Below are 14,122 nucleotides of genomic sequence, written 5' to 3' on the forward strand. Positions count from 1 at the left end.
TTAATCTAGGAAGTGTAAGCTACTTGGGACAGGACTGCGACTTCCTTTCATTTGTGCCCAAATAGTGTATGCACACTAGACTCAGCTCCACGAATAGCTTGTCACATGCTTACTTTTGCCTCAGGTTGGCAGCTTCTCTCTTTTCTTCAGCCAGAGCTCTCTCCGCAGAGCGGGCAATGAGCTGTTCAAGGAAAGAGCAAAACAGGTACTGTGGAAACTGAATGCACTTGGGACCAAAAAAATAAGCCACCAAAGTTTCAAACTGCTCCACTCAGGAAGCTAAACGCAAATTAAATAAATCTAACATTGCAGACTCTTTAGGAATTGTATAACAAGGGTCAGAAAAAGGAACACACTCTTACCCAATTGTCATGGGCCTTCTTCTCATGACCAGCAATCTTAGATTTAAGAAAAAGGAAACAAGTGGTTTTAGCTTGGTTTATCCAATATTTACTCTATCAAAATAATAATAAAAAGATGTAATACAATATAAAAAAGCCAACTATGACCAATGAGCAGGAATATCTTTTACCTGGTTTTTATAAGATCTCTCTGTTTTTTTCAGTTCTTCCTCCATTTCCAGAATTCTTTGCCTGTAAAACATGAAAGGTTAAAAAAAAAAATTCTCCCCAATATCCAAAGTTAGAACACTGTGAACCTCCAGTAACTGAAATTACTTGTAAACTTTCACTTCCTCGACAGCCAACACTGCTTTTTCATCTGCAGCAGACAATTTCTGCTCCTTCTCTTGACGCTCGTACTCCTCCTGGGTCAGCTTCCTGGACAGGAGAGAGAGAAAGTTACTTCGCTATACCACACACCTAAGATCTTACAGTGAAAACTAGAAACCCGGCTGGCTGTATCTCATGCCTTCTACCTACAAGAAGAAAGAAAACACTAGAGCAGTGGTGGGCAACCTGCAGCCCATCAGGGTAATCTGCTGGTGGGCCGCGAGACAGTTTGTTTACATTTGCACAGCTGTCCGCAGCTCCCATTGGCCAGGAACAGCAAACCACAGCCACTGCGAGCAGCGGGTGGCTGTGCAAATGTAAACAAACTGCCTGGCGGCCCACCAGCAGATGACCCTGACAGTTGCCCACCACTGCACTAGAGAAACGTGTACAAAAGAGGAGAAAAATATTCTAGACCCAGAATATTCACAGCCTTCTGAGCCAGACAAGCAAACCAAATCTATATCCTGAGAACCCAAAATCTCAGGTGCAGAGCTGACCAGGAGTGAGAGCCTCAGAGGTCTGTTCTACTAGTAGGCAGCTCAGCTCTACAACTCCCAATTTCTCTGTTTGTGGGAGAGTTTTCCCTATCTAGAGCTGTGCAGATGACAGGTGTTAATTCAACTCTATAGACAGACACTAATAAGGAGATGGACAGATTCTACACTTGACATCCAAATGGCTCAAGAAGTACAATAGTGTGTGTAAGTACAAGTAGACAAGGATTTTGGGGATCTGGGAACAGAGCAGAGAGAAAACATCCTCTCTACGCAACAGTTATTTAAGGGAACTGAAGCCTCTGGTAAACAGTCTCTCTGCCAATTACTATTATGTGACCAGTTACCAGTGCCCCTTGTTCACCTGGTGTTTAGTTCCCACCCGCCGCCTTTCTGACTCCTTTGCAATCAGTCTGAAGTATCCAAGTTACAGGCAACTCTAAAAGTAACTCTCTCAAAAAAGTATTAGCATTTAAACTGGTAGTAACTCTAAACCTAATTACTACTAGCAGCTGCTTTCAGGTGAGTGATTTCCTTATTAGTAAGGCTCAGATGTTATCACAGAGGTCATGGAAATCACAGATTCAGTGACTTCCAGAGACCTCTGACATTTTTGCTTCAGCCCCGGGGCAGCGGGACTGGAGCTGTCAGCCAGCAGGGCCCCCCACCCCCCTTGCAACTCCCAGCTGTTGCAGGCAGAAGGCCCCTCCTGCATTCTCCAGGGGGGATGCCGCCCCCAGCAGCAGGAGGCCCCCACAGCTCCCAGCCAGCGTGAGCAACTTCCTGCAGCTCCTAGCCATCACAGGCAGATCCCACAGCTCCAAGCTGCTGCTGCTGCTGGTGGTGGGGGGACCCTGTGCTCTGAGCCACCATAGATCGGGGGAACCTTTCAGCCCCCAGCAGCAGTGGGTGCTTGACCCTCCTCTCTTCTCATTTTGTCATAGTTATTTTTAATAAGGGACAGGTCACAGGCTTCCATGAATTTTTGGTTATTGCCTGTGACCTGTCGTGACTTTTACTAAAAATAACCATGATAAAATCTTTGCCTTACTTATTAGCTATATTTGGAAAGACTTCCCAGAAGATGAGCGTTGTCCACTGGAAGTGTTTCATTCAAGTCAGTTTTACAAAGAGTAGTAGATGGATGAGAGGATTATCCTGATTTAACAATAAATTCATTTTAAAAAAAAAAATCAGTTTTGGAAAGGCTCTGAATCCTCATGCTTCAGGGCACAAGCCAACCTTGAACCACTGGGGGCTAGTTGTCCCATAACTGCCTCCTGCAGGGTTTCCTACACCCTCCTCTGAAAGAATTGATGTTGGCCACTGTCAGTTACAGGACTCCGGACCAGGGTCCATCTACTCCAATCAGGTAAGGCAATTTCTTTGGTACTATGTCCTGTTTGTGATGGCCTTATAGTACCTTAAGCTTCCATCCCTTACTGATTTTCTTCCACATAAACAGCAGAGTTTTAAACATTTGTCTCTTCCAGAACTGTGTTATTAGTCACATTTGCCCTTTAGCTGAAAGTGTGACTCAGAGTCCAGCTCATGTCCCCCTACCAAAGAAGCAGGTTTGTACTTTTAACAACATTTCTGCAACTTTAAAAAAATCCAAACGTTAACAAATGGGAAACGAATAGTTAAGGGATCTAACTAACTTCCCAGTGCTGCTTAGGGGCATATCTACACTGTAGCACTTCAGCAAAGAGGCTACTACACTGACAGGAGAGCTTCTCCTTTTGGAGTAGTTAATCCATCTCTGCAAGAAGCGGAAGCTATGTCACTGGGAGAAGCCCTCCCATTGACAAAGCACTGTCTACACCGGGGGGCTAGGTTGGAATAACTGCGTTGCTCAGGAGTGTGGATTTTTCACATCCCTCGGTGACGTAGTTATACCGATGTATGTTTATAGTGTAGACCTGGCGTAATCCTTCACCGCTCACTCTACCAGACATTGCCTACCCATCTTAACTTTCCTCCTAGAACTGCAAAAATAGATGCAAGAGGCAAAATGCAATGCTGAAAAGTTATTGGAAAAACTGATCACCTGTTCCTAAAAAGGAACTTCTCAGTAAGAACACCATCACAAATAAGGAGTTTGTAAGACAAACTGTTTAGAGAGAAGATAAATCAAAAGTTTTCAGCAAAACTTCCCCCCGAAGGCTTCTACTCTAGGAGCAGATATGTGAAAATTTCAAGAAAGTCAAGTTTCTGGGGAAGCTGTGGTCATATACTGGGCTTACGACCAGAAGCTAGCTTCAACCTTATCTAAGCAGTGTCTATCACCACTCCATAAGAGTTTTGTATATAAAAATTTAACCAAGCAACTCAAAGTGAGGATAGAACAGAGAAGAAACAGTTAGATGGTGCATCTTATATAGGCAGATGGGAAAGAGTAACTACTCCACCTTTAGGAAAGGAAACAAAGCTTACTTTTGAAGTGCCATCTCCTTCTGCTGATAGAGCTCATTGAGAATTTCCACCTTCTGTTGCAGAGTTTTACATTCATTTTCAAATCGAGCTTTGGCTGTCTGTAGAGAACAGGAATCATGTTCCAGCTTTTTTATTTGCTCTGCAGGAGACAAAGAGGCACATAAGGCAGTGACAGGAACTGCTATCAAGCAAATTTATAAACCACACAAAGAGTATTTCACACTAAGTGGGTCTTTTGCAGAACTCACCTTCTAGCTCATGCCTTGCTGCTATTTCATCACTCAGTTTGGACTGCAAAAGATCTCTATCTTCTTCAACTATAGATAATGTTGTTTTTACCTGTAAAGAGGGAAACAAGAGTATTTTATAAACTTAGATAGAATTAAAAGTTATGTGGGAACTATTTGTTAAACAACATAATATGGTATACCCTTGAGACATCCATCATCTGCTTAATCTGATTCTTCATCTTCTCACTCCGGTTATCTAGAAGAGAAAAGTAATTGTTTTTCTTGCTTTGTATTCTCTTCTCTCTAATATTGTTTAGAAAATACAGAGTTTTTAAAAAATCATCTGACAAATATTTTAATACGGAAACAAAAACAGAATCAAGACTTTAAATCTCTCTCATATCACTGTTCCAGGACCATCATTTGGGACAAGTTTATTAGTCCTTAAAGACATTTTACTGATCCAAAGAGTGAATTCTGATTACAATTCCACTCACCCCCAACACTCTTTAGTTCTAACATGAATTTGGTAGCTGTTCTTGTGGACAGTCTTTTTCCTAGCACCTAAAATCCTGGTATTCCAGCCTCCAAATTGCATAGGATGACAAGGTTAAGATTTCAATGGCACACTGGGGATTTGGAAACCAGTGGAGCATCCAAATCCCCAATGCTGCTTTGAAAAATCTCAGTCTAAATCTCTAAATTGAAGCTGCAAGATCTCAGCTGCTGAACAGTTGGAAGTGACCAGATTAAAATAACTCATTTCGATTAACATCTTGATTTTTTTAAAAAGGTCTACTATCTTGAAGCACTCACATTAGAAATGAATGCAGCATACTATTGCCAAGATGAGATCTTCGTTTTCTGAAAGTTATTAATTGCTAGTCTTGCTACACTAGCCTTTAAACATGCTCCTCACTCAGGCAACTCCTCTTAGGGATTATAACAAATCCTATACTTTGACCAGTGACCATTTTATAGTCCTGAAATTAGGAGACAGATTTAATCCTCAAAGCAGAACATAAAACAGATGCTCATAACTCATTATCTATTACCTAAACATATTCTGTACCTCTCCCTGATATGATTTGAGAGCACTACCTCATCACCTATATATGTTTAATTACTGCATGCACAAGCCAGCCATTATTTAAGATCTCTATACCTGGTAGTTCTCCATTGGCCAGATCGTCTCCTGTGTCCCATCCATTTCCTTCTCCATCCTTCTTGCCCTCAGAATCTGTATCAAGTTGCTTTAGCTGCATAATGCAGTTAGTCAAAACCTAATGAAGAAATCAAAGGAACAATAAATAGAAGCCACTCTACTTTTGCAGAGTAGTTCAGCCATTTAACATATGGAATATTTAAGATGGTTGCTCTTTAAGAAAGAACATACTTCGATTTCATTTTCCTTGTAGGCGAGTGCTTCTTCTATGTCCTTCTGAGACTTCTGATACAGTTTGATCTGTTCACTGAGCTCAGTGTGTCTCTCACTCCAGCCTTCTGCTTCTTGTAGCAGCTAAAAAAAGCAACAAGTCAACATGATTTTTGGCTTTAAGTATGTAGAGTGTATTGCCAACTTTGAAATGGTAACTGATCACCAGTGACTATGGAGAGTGTGTGCTTATATTAACTTGAGAGGACAGATCATCCTCAGACTACTTGAAAATCTAGGTGCTAGAAAATTTTCTGCAACTTGAATTGTTACATAGTTCTACGAATGTTAGTTTTCTTCACACATCGAATATTCAACACTAGAGTCAAAGTGCTCATTTGCTTCTAAATAGCAGAAATTAACTGAAGGTTACCAGCATCCCAGCCACACCCCTAACATAGTAATCAATCTAAAGAGGGGCAGAAGACAGACACACAACACAAGAGGTAGCTTTTGCTACAAAGATGGGTCACTGTACAAGATGGGTCATGTTTCAGGACCAAGGAAAAGACAGCTGCAGAATGGCCTCTTGCATTCCAATATCTAGCAAGAGTAGCAATTCTTCACAACGGCTTCACTCGGCCCTGTCCATAAGTGGTAACATTAGCGTCTGAAATTTTGCTTCTGATCAGACATCGGCCATCACAACATAGCAACAATTTCACAGAAGGGTTAGCAGCTGGCTCACTGGAACTGGTGAAGCTTTCACAACATACAAATGGGAATCAACCTGCCTGCAAAGCTTTGTAAGACATCTGTCAATCAGGGCTAACTCTGAAATAGTGGACTTGAGTTTTATCATACCTCTGACTCATACCAGGATGATCCAATCAACATAAGATACTAATATTAGGATGATAGGAAAGAATATGCTAAGACCACAAAGTGTGGAAAGGCTTGGTGTATCAGTGTATAAATACTTGAAAAGCAACAGTTTAAGATCTGCATGTGCTGTGGAAACCACCTTAAAAATCCTATAAGTTTATTTATTCTAGTATTTGACAACAAGAATTAATTGCAGGAGAAATAGTTGTGGGACAATTATTTTTTTTTTTTAAAAACAAAATACTTAGTTTTCCAACAGACCTAGTGCAGTGTAAAATATTACAGAATTCAAGGAAGAAACACAGGTAACATAAAAAGACTAGTGAGCCTGAAATGCTTACTTGCTCCTTTCTCTTTTTGAGTCTAGCATTCTCTTCCTGTACATGACGAAGCTCAGACTTCACTTTTTCTTCACTTAGTTTAGCTTCATTGAGGACTATTTGAACCTAAAAAATTTCAACATGTCATTTAAGAATTGTATGTTATGGATCATAGTATTTTAAAAAGTGTTAAAAGCAACCCATCCCCCACTCCAAAAAATCTGGTAGATTAAGATATGCTGTCATATTTGTGACAGTCTGGGGGTACAATCGAGACTGGTGAGGGGTCATGTCTCTGCTTGCCCTGCAACCCTGGGTGCCTCACAATGCTTTGCTGTTGTAGTTCCCAACCTGGGATGCTTACAACCAAACTACAAGCATTCAGTTTGAAGTGTCCGTGTGGTAGACAGCCCTAGTTCAGCAGCTCTGACCCCAGGAGCCTGTCTAGGGTCCCACTCTGGCTTCCACTCACTTTTTTATTTTTTTTTTAAACAAGCAGCAAGGTGACACCAACACACTCAATATCCTGAATTTTCCCAAAACCATTTGCTCTGTAATGTCCAGTCACTTCCTCGATAGTTCAGAGAAATAGCAAAGGATTGTTTGTTCCTCTAAAGACACAAAGCACACCACACTTAACTGGGATAAATACACCCTTCCATTTCAACACAGCACTGAGTTGGTTTATAGTAAGAATAAAACACATTTATTAGCATTAGAACATAGTTTAAGTGATGCCATGTAAAAGAATAAAGTTAGAAAGGGTTACAAGTAAAGCAAAAATGAACACATGCATCTAATAGTCTAAAGCTTAATCTAGCAAGGTACAATCTTTGCCTACGCAAGTTTCTCATCTATATTCTGTTCCCAGAGATGTCAAACACCCGCCCATTTGAAGGATTAAAGGACTCCTTTTTCTCAGCTTGCCAGAGCTGTATTCCCTTATGTCTGTCTAGTGATAGATGCCAAAGATGGCCTCTCTCCTTACTTATATCTTCCAAAGTTCAATTACTTTGTTTGAAGAGGAATAGTAACCTCATGCAGTTCTTCCCTTCCTGTGGGCTTCCCATCCCCCTGCATGTAAATGGGGTATCTACTGTTTTGTTTCCACTATGCTTAATTTACACAGAAGACAGGTAAATAGCTGCCTTCTCTCTGGTCTAGTAGGGAACCTGTTTCTCCCTGTTTTGCCACAGTCTTTAAAACATCAAGTCTCCATATTTCCTCATATATAGTGTTAAAATATATATATTTCACAATTCTATCACCCACCAGTGTGTCATTAGCATCTAGAAAAGACCTCACTCGATGCACTTTGTATACAATATTACTGTATTATAAATCAGTTGATTTAATTGTTTATCACTTGCGGTTCAACCCCCACCTTTGTACCCCAGAAAAAACTTTGAAATGAATTCTTCCGAGGGTTACTCTTCAAAGTAAAGTTTATTCAAGCTGTGAAAAAGGTGACATGGAGTCTGGTGATAAAGGAAGCTCCATACTCTTTCTTCCCTACTTGTTAGCTTAATATGTAAAAATGGACCTTCATTGTCTTTACCTGAAGACTGGGCTGGTCAGAAAATCAAATACACATTTCTTTGTCTGATGTTGACTTGTTTACTATCTCTCCTTGACTGGCCTGGTTTAAACACACTTTAATCAGAATTCCAGTATATATCCTTAACTCTTAATAACCACTGTGTACATATATCACACCAGAACATTAACCATCAATGAGTTACCAGATTTAAAAATGATACTTCAGAAAGCATATTTTGTACAAAGATTATTAAAACAATGTGTAAGGTGCAGTGTTCCCTCTAATCTTTCCCACCCATTTGGGGAATGAATTTTGATATGTGCACCACTATGGAGGTGATGTGTGACACATCTCCATATTAGTGCACGTAACAAAATTATTGTGGCGGGAGTGGGGCAGAGGGTTTCAGATTGTGGGGGGGCTCAGGGCTGGGGCAGAGGATTGGGGTGTTGGGGGGTGACGGCTCCAGCTGGGGATGCAGGCTCTGGGGTGGGGGTGGGGATGAGGGGCTTAGGGTGCAGTGGGGCTCCCCGGGGCTACGGTGGGGAGAGAGGATTCCCCCACAGCGCTCTCTCCCAGCAGCAGCACCTGGGCTGGGAGAGAGAGGCACCTCTCCCCCGGTTGCGGCAGGTCCAGGCTGAACTGGATCAGGGTGCCTGCCCCCGGCAGGTCTGGGGCCGCGGTCCCCCGGCCACGGCAGGTCCAGGGCTTGGGGAAGGGCATCTCTCCCCACCACAACCCTGAGCACCTGCCCGATGCTTATTAGGCAGCTGCGCAGCTTAGAGGGAACTTAGGTAAGGTGTGAATACAGGAGTGCTTAAGGTCACAATCTTAATACATGAAGATAGCTGGTACAAAAACCAGCTTCTGTGAATGACTCTGAAGGAAGATCTAGAAAGTGCTTTACCTCCGAAAGCTCTACAGAATGCAGCATGATAACTTCTTGGAGTTTCTCCAAAGACTTCTTCATTTCAAATATCTGCATAAGATAGAATTAAAGGCGACTCCATTTTAGCTTCACAATTGAAATTTAATTTCAGTTACCATTAAAGAATATATTTTCGAGGTATCTGAACATACCTGAAACTCCAACTAAACTAGATTTTCAGAGCCAGCCATCAGACTAATTGGAGCACAACACGTTGTCACACCAGGGGCAGGGGAATTTTTTAAAAAGTATTAGTTTGGGACCAAGCTTTCTAGGCTAATAGTGTTTCAGGATCAGTTTCTCCAGCCTGAAGTAAAAGGTGCAGTTTGCTGCTGCCACCTAGCAACAACTTTTGACCAAATGAAAAAGTAACACTGGAACTCAATGGAATCTGAGTTTAGCCATCTTGGGGTATGTCTACATTGCAGCTGGGCACATGCCTCCCAGGACACAGAGACACACTTGCTCTGCTCAAGCTAGCATGCTAAAAATAGCGATGCAGATATTGAGAAACAGGCTAGCTGCTGAGTACATGCCCACCCTGCTCCTAGGGTCTGTACTCAGGTGGGTAGCTCATGCTGCCACATCCAGGCTGCTGCTTTGAATATGCTAGTTCAGGGGTTCTCAAATGTCATTGCACTGCAACCCCCTTCTGACAACAAGAATTACTACATGACCCCAGAGGGGGGGGACTGACGCCTGAGCCCAACTGCCCCGGGGGCGGCTGGAAAGCTGGGTGGATGACAAAGTCAAGCCTGAGACCCTGGGTGGTGGGGTTCAGGCTTTGGCCCCAGCAAGTCTAATGCCAGCCCTGGCAACCCTATTAAAATGGAGTTGCAACCCACTTTGGGTTCCCAACCCACAGTTCGAGAACCACTGTGCTTGACCCGAGCTAGGGCATGAAGACATATCCTTTGTGTCAGGAGGATCAACATGAAAAGACTTGGATAAGGGCAAGGGAGACCTTAGAAAATTTCATCCTCGTAACAAAACTGAGGTTCCTAGTGAGGTGGTGAAATTTCAGATCAGTTAGGATAACTATTGGAACATAGTCTGAAACCAATATTGCCAGGAAATCCCAGAAAGCAGTCTCTCTCCTTGAATTTCAGTGTTTCTGCTTTTGGTTGAAACACGGAAGTGCAGAATCATATGAATAAAAAGTCAGCCAAAACTCTACTTTGAATTTTGGGAGACGGTTTACCTCAGTTCTTTTTCTGAACTAGTTCACTCAGCCCTCCTCCCCTTGACAATTCAGGCACAGCGACCCCAAGCTAAACCCCTTTAGGGCACCACCGGACATTACTGATATCTTACTTGGTCTTCTTTCTTCACATTCTGCTGTCTCTCAGTTTCTAGCATTGTGTGCAGGTTTCTCAATCTGTCATCTAGGAGATGGTTTGTTTCTTCCAGCCCCTTGATAACATCCTGTAATAGAAACAATTCCCAACCAACTAAAGAACGGCATTTGTATATTTTCATGCACATCATAGAAAGCATGAGCTGCTCCTTACCTTAAGTCCTGCAGCTTCATCTGAGAGACTAGTGTTCTGTTTCTGGGCCACCTTCACAGATTCCTTGGCTTCCTTAATCTAGGTGCACCAAAAGAATAAAATTATAACACAGAAGGTACAAACAACAAATAGTAATACAAGTTTTCTGCATGTTATTTACAAACTGTGTCCCAAATGCCAAACAGAGAAACATGACAGAAGACAATATGCCATGTAGGTTACAGAAATAATGCTAAGACATTAGCTGTTTATTCACTGTACAGTAAACCAATAACAGACAATTAAAAGGCATGAAGTAGGCAAATAGTGCAATACCTTTTGGTCATATTCTGACATCTTCTCTAAGATTTCTGTTTTTTCTTGTAGGAGATTTTTAATCTTTTCAGCAAGTTGCTTTTCAGTCACTAAGGAAAAAAGAATAAATCTAATAAGTGTTCTCCATGTCCTGCTATCACCACTTTGTAGACTGTTTTCAAGTGAGGACTATATCACAAAGCAGGGTCTTGTGCATGCCTCCTTTCCATGGCACTCACGCCTTCCTGCACAACTGTGCTATAGAACTTAAGCTTTCATTTACGTAAGAGAGTTGGAAAGCAACTGGACACAGAGTTAAGAATTCCCCTGCCATGGGGAAACTTCAGTTGGTGCAGAGCTATGTACCTGGCTCCTGCGCATCCTGTGCTCTGTGAGGAAGGAAGCCTGGTCAGAGCAGGACACATTCTGCTTATGCCCAGACAGCTCTAGCTTATGTGGGGGTTGAGGTGGGGGCACAGATCTGCCCTGAGACTAAGGGAACTGTAAATGGCTCCCTGATAGCTGGCTCTCTCTACTGCACCAAAACTAAAATCTGTGCAGCAGAGAATCTAGGCCAAGGTTTCTACCTCTCATGGCTGTGAAGGAAATATTGAGAACATGAGCAGATCCTAAACTGGTGAGCGGTGCTGATGAGCTTGATGAAGCTGCATTTAGTCCTCATAGGGAGTATTTCTCTGATGAAGCAACAGCCTGGAGAGGTGTGAACTTGCTCCTCCATCTAAATAGCTTGCTAAAATCATCATCTTTAGGTTTCAGTGTCAATATTATTTTGATGTTAATCTTTTTCATAGAAACATCCAGCTAATATGCTTATCCAAGTCCCAAATTGGCTCCCACATCTCCATAGGTGTCATAAGCACCAATTCTCCCGTTTCCAGTTTTCAAAACCTCCAGCTTTCTCCGTGATAATTTCTGCAAGGACGTTATGCATCCTATCCCTCCATGGCATGGGGCACCAGTTATTGCTCCAGTAACCCATAAACTGCAGTGCAGCTGCTGCCCCTCTCCTCCCCACTACACATGGGGTTTTGACACCCAACCTCCGCCCTACTGAAGGTGGCATTTGAAGTGTTGCTTGTGGCTGCCACCTTTATTCTCAACTTGGAGGTGTGGGCTGTAGCGACTAGAAGCCCTAGTATCCAATGTTTCATGTTAATCCAGGCAGCCAATCCGTGCGGCACATTAATATTAAAAGATAAGCACTGCCACAGCACAGTACACATGGCTCATGCTGGCTTCCCCTAGCATACACAATAATCTTAGCTATGCGTTCTCTTGAAAAGAAAAGTCGACTAATACTTAGCCCTCATAACACGCGTTCAAAGTGTTTAAATGACAGTAAGAACACTGAAAAGCATAAAGCATCTTACCTTGATACATTCTACTCTTTACCTACAGGACAAAACAAGAACAAAAGGAATTGGTCACAAAAAGAGTTATTCAAAGGCTTCTATGAATCCCTCTCCAAAGGGGGGGAAAACAATTGTGAGAGGGAGATAGTTAGCCTTAAGTGTACGTGGCCTGAATTAGCGTATTGAAAGATCTACATATATCTCTCTGTCAATTAAAATGTCAAGTAACATTGAGTAAACAAGCTTAGCTAATAAAAGCTTCTAGGCTAATGTCCTATTTCAGAGCCTGGATAAAGGACTGTTTATTCAACTATTAGGAAGGCACAAATAACCCAAATTAGAATAAATTAATAAAAAATTAACCAACTGTACAGCAAATGATCATCCCTAATTTGCAGCTGTTAACGGGGGGGCACACAAACCTAGCTGCAATAAACTAGTTAAAATGAACTACATTTGTACAGAAATTACTATTTTCCAAGCAAATACTACTAACAAAAACACCTAAAAAACTCTCCTTCTTATGCCCTTATAAATTAACAAAGACTTTGCGTGAGATCCGGAATCAGTGTATTAAGCAACAAAGCTAGAGTGATGAAAAATCAATGCTGTCCCAAAACATGTTTGTTTTCCATATTATTCTACTTTACACTGTAAGAGGCGTTGCCAAATGTGTAGAATTTTTAAGTGCTTATTCTCATTTAATTTAAAGGTTGCAAAATAAATTGTCACTTTAGCAATCTAATTTTAAATACTAATTCCCAAATGGATGACACTGGAAAAGAAAGTACATTTGAAGGCTGGTCAGGGATAAATACATTGCCCAGCAATTTGTTTGTGGAAAAGGGAATTGTGAAATATTCTGTGTGGAGTGGGCAAGAAGTGGGTTATGGAGGGGCTCTGCAGCTGCAATGAAGACTAGATCTCCTACCAGAGAACTGGAAATGGTCAGCTGAGTGGTCAAATGCTTGTTATGTAGGTGGTTGGGTATTGGATCAGGCACTTAGGAGGCACAATTTGCATAGACAATTTTACTCTTCCTCAGCATTCTACGGTTTCCATAACAACTCTGCAATCTTGGAACTATACATTAACTGTTACTGAAATTTTCACTGTGATAGTTTGATAGACTCACTCCACAAAGAATATTAGTTTCAGTTTTAAAAGAAAATGTTAAACATTAAATTAATGTTTATGATCTAGATGGGAAAGGAAAGAAAAATATTGCTTTGATACTTGTAGCATTACAAGTATTCAGCCATAAGGGCCCAACATCACAAAGTACTAAACATCAGTATGCTTGTAAACTTAAAGTGTACTCACTGAAAGGCAGGTTCTCCAGAACAGTATACCTAGAGTAGCAATTCCCACCAAGGCAGTGATAATGATGGGCTCCCATGGAAGTCCATGGAAGTCAGGCCCAGGCCGAATGTCCTCAGGCAGTGTGGCAACCAACTAAAACAACAGGGTTAACAACCATGAACAATTTTTTTTTTAAAAAGACCTTTTAATAAAATACACAGAAAGAGCAAAAGAAGGAAAACTCAATCTTCTACTCATAAAACCAGAGAGGACTATCCAAAACCTTCTAGGGTAGTCATAACTGTCTCAAATTGCCTGAAAAGAGCTCAGTGCTAGAACATGCCAAGGAAATGAAATTAGCCTGAAGAAGCATCTTTGGAGCCATGAAGAAGCTTGATGGTTGGGTTTGGCAACACAGATGCAAGCAATCCAATCACATTTCTACTTGAAAAAAAAGTTTGAATATCTGAAGAACCGGGAAGTAATGGGCTTCTATACAATTTAACCATCAAACACTCCCTAGAAGCCACTGGCTTCTTTTTAAAAAGAAGGCCAAGTGGATCACATTTGTAGTTATAGATAACTAATCAATTAGCTCTTCAGCACATGAAGTCATTCCTTTTTACATTTCCTGTCATTAGCACTATACTGAACCCTAAGAAAATATAATGAAGCTTGATAGTCTGAACGTTTTCTCAGT

At 41.5% G+C, this 14,122-nt stretch overlaps 1 protein-coding gene across 3 annotated transcripts in view; it reads right to left on the reverse strand.

Moving 5' to 3' along the window:
- The window catches only part of MIA3 (MIA SH3 domain ER export factor 3), a 35,926-nt gene that overhangs the window by 4,094 nt on the left and 17,710 nt on the right, over positions 1–14,122 (reverse strand). For all 3 annotated transcript variants that reach the window (XM_045010804.1, XM_045010803.1, XM_045010802.1), the window contains exons 6-21: positions 13,444–13,575; positions 12,139–12,160; positions 10,769–10,857; positions 10,454–10,531; positions 10,257–10,367; positions 8,922–8,993; positions 6,496–6,600; positions 5,291–5,413; positions 5,060–5,177; positions 4,095–4,150; positions 3,913–4,003; positions 3,665–3,803; positions 678–779; positions 533–593; positions 363–398; positions 114–181 (exon numbers count right to left, since the gene is read on the reverse strand). In XM_045010804.1, the coding sequence (XP_044866739.1) occupies positions 114–181; positions 363–398; positions 533–593; positions 678–779; positions 3,665–3,803; positions 3,913–4,003; positions 4,095–4,150; positions 5,060–5,177; positions 5,291–5,413; positions 6,496–6,600; positions 8,922–8,993; positions 10,257–10,367; positions 10,454–10,531; positions 10,769–10,857; positions 12,139–12,160; positions 13,444–13,575 (1,403 nt within the window). The remainder of the gene's footprint in view (positions 1–113; positions 182–362; positions 399–532; positions 594–677; positions 780–3,664; positions 3,804–3,912; positions 4,004–4,094; positions 4,151–5,059; positions 5,178–5,290; positions 5,414–6,495; positions 6,601–8,921; positions 8,994–10,256; positions 10,368–10,453; positions 10,532–10,768; positions 10,858–12,138; positions 12,161–13,443; positions 13,576–14,122) is intronic.

Source organism: Mauremys mutica, chromosome 3 (genome assembly GCF_020497125.1).
Source record: "Mauremys mutica isolate MM-2020 ecotype Southern chromosome 3, ASM2049712v1, whole genome shotgun sequence".
Taxonomy (NCBI): domain Eukaryota; kingdom Metazoa; phylum Chordata; order Testudines; family Geoemydidae; genus Mauremys; species Mauremys mutica.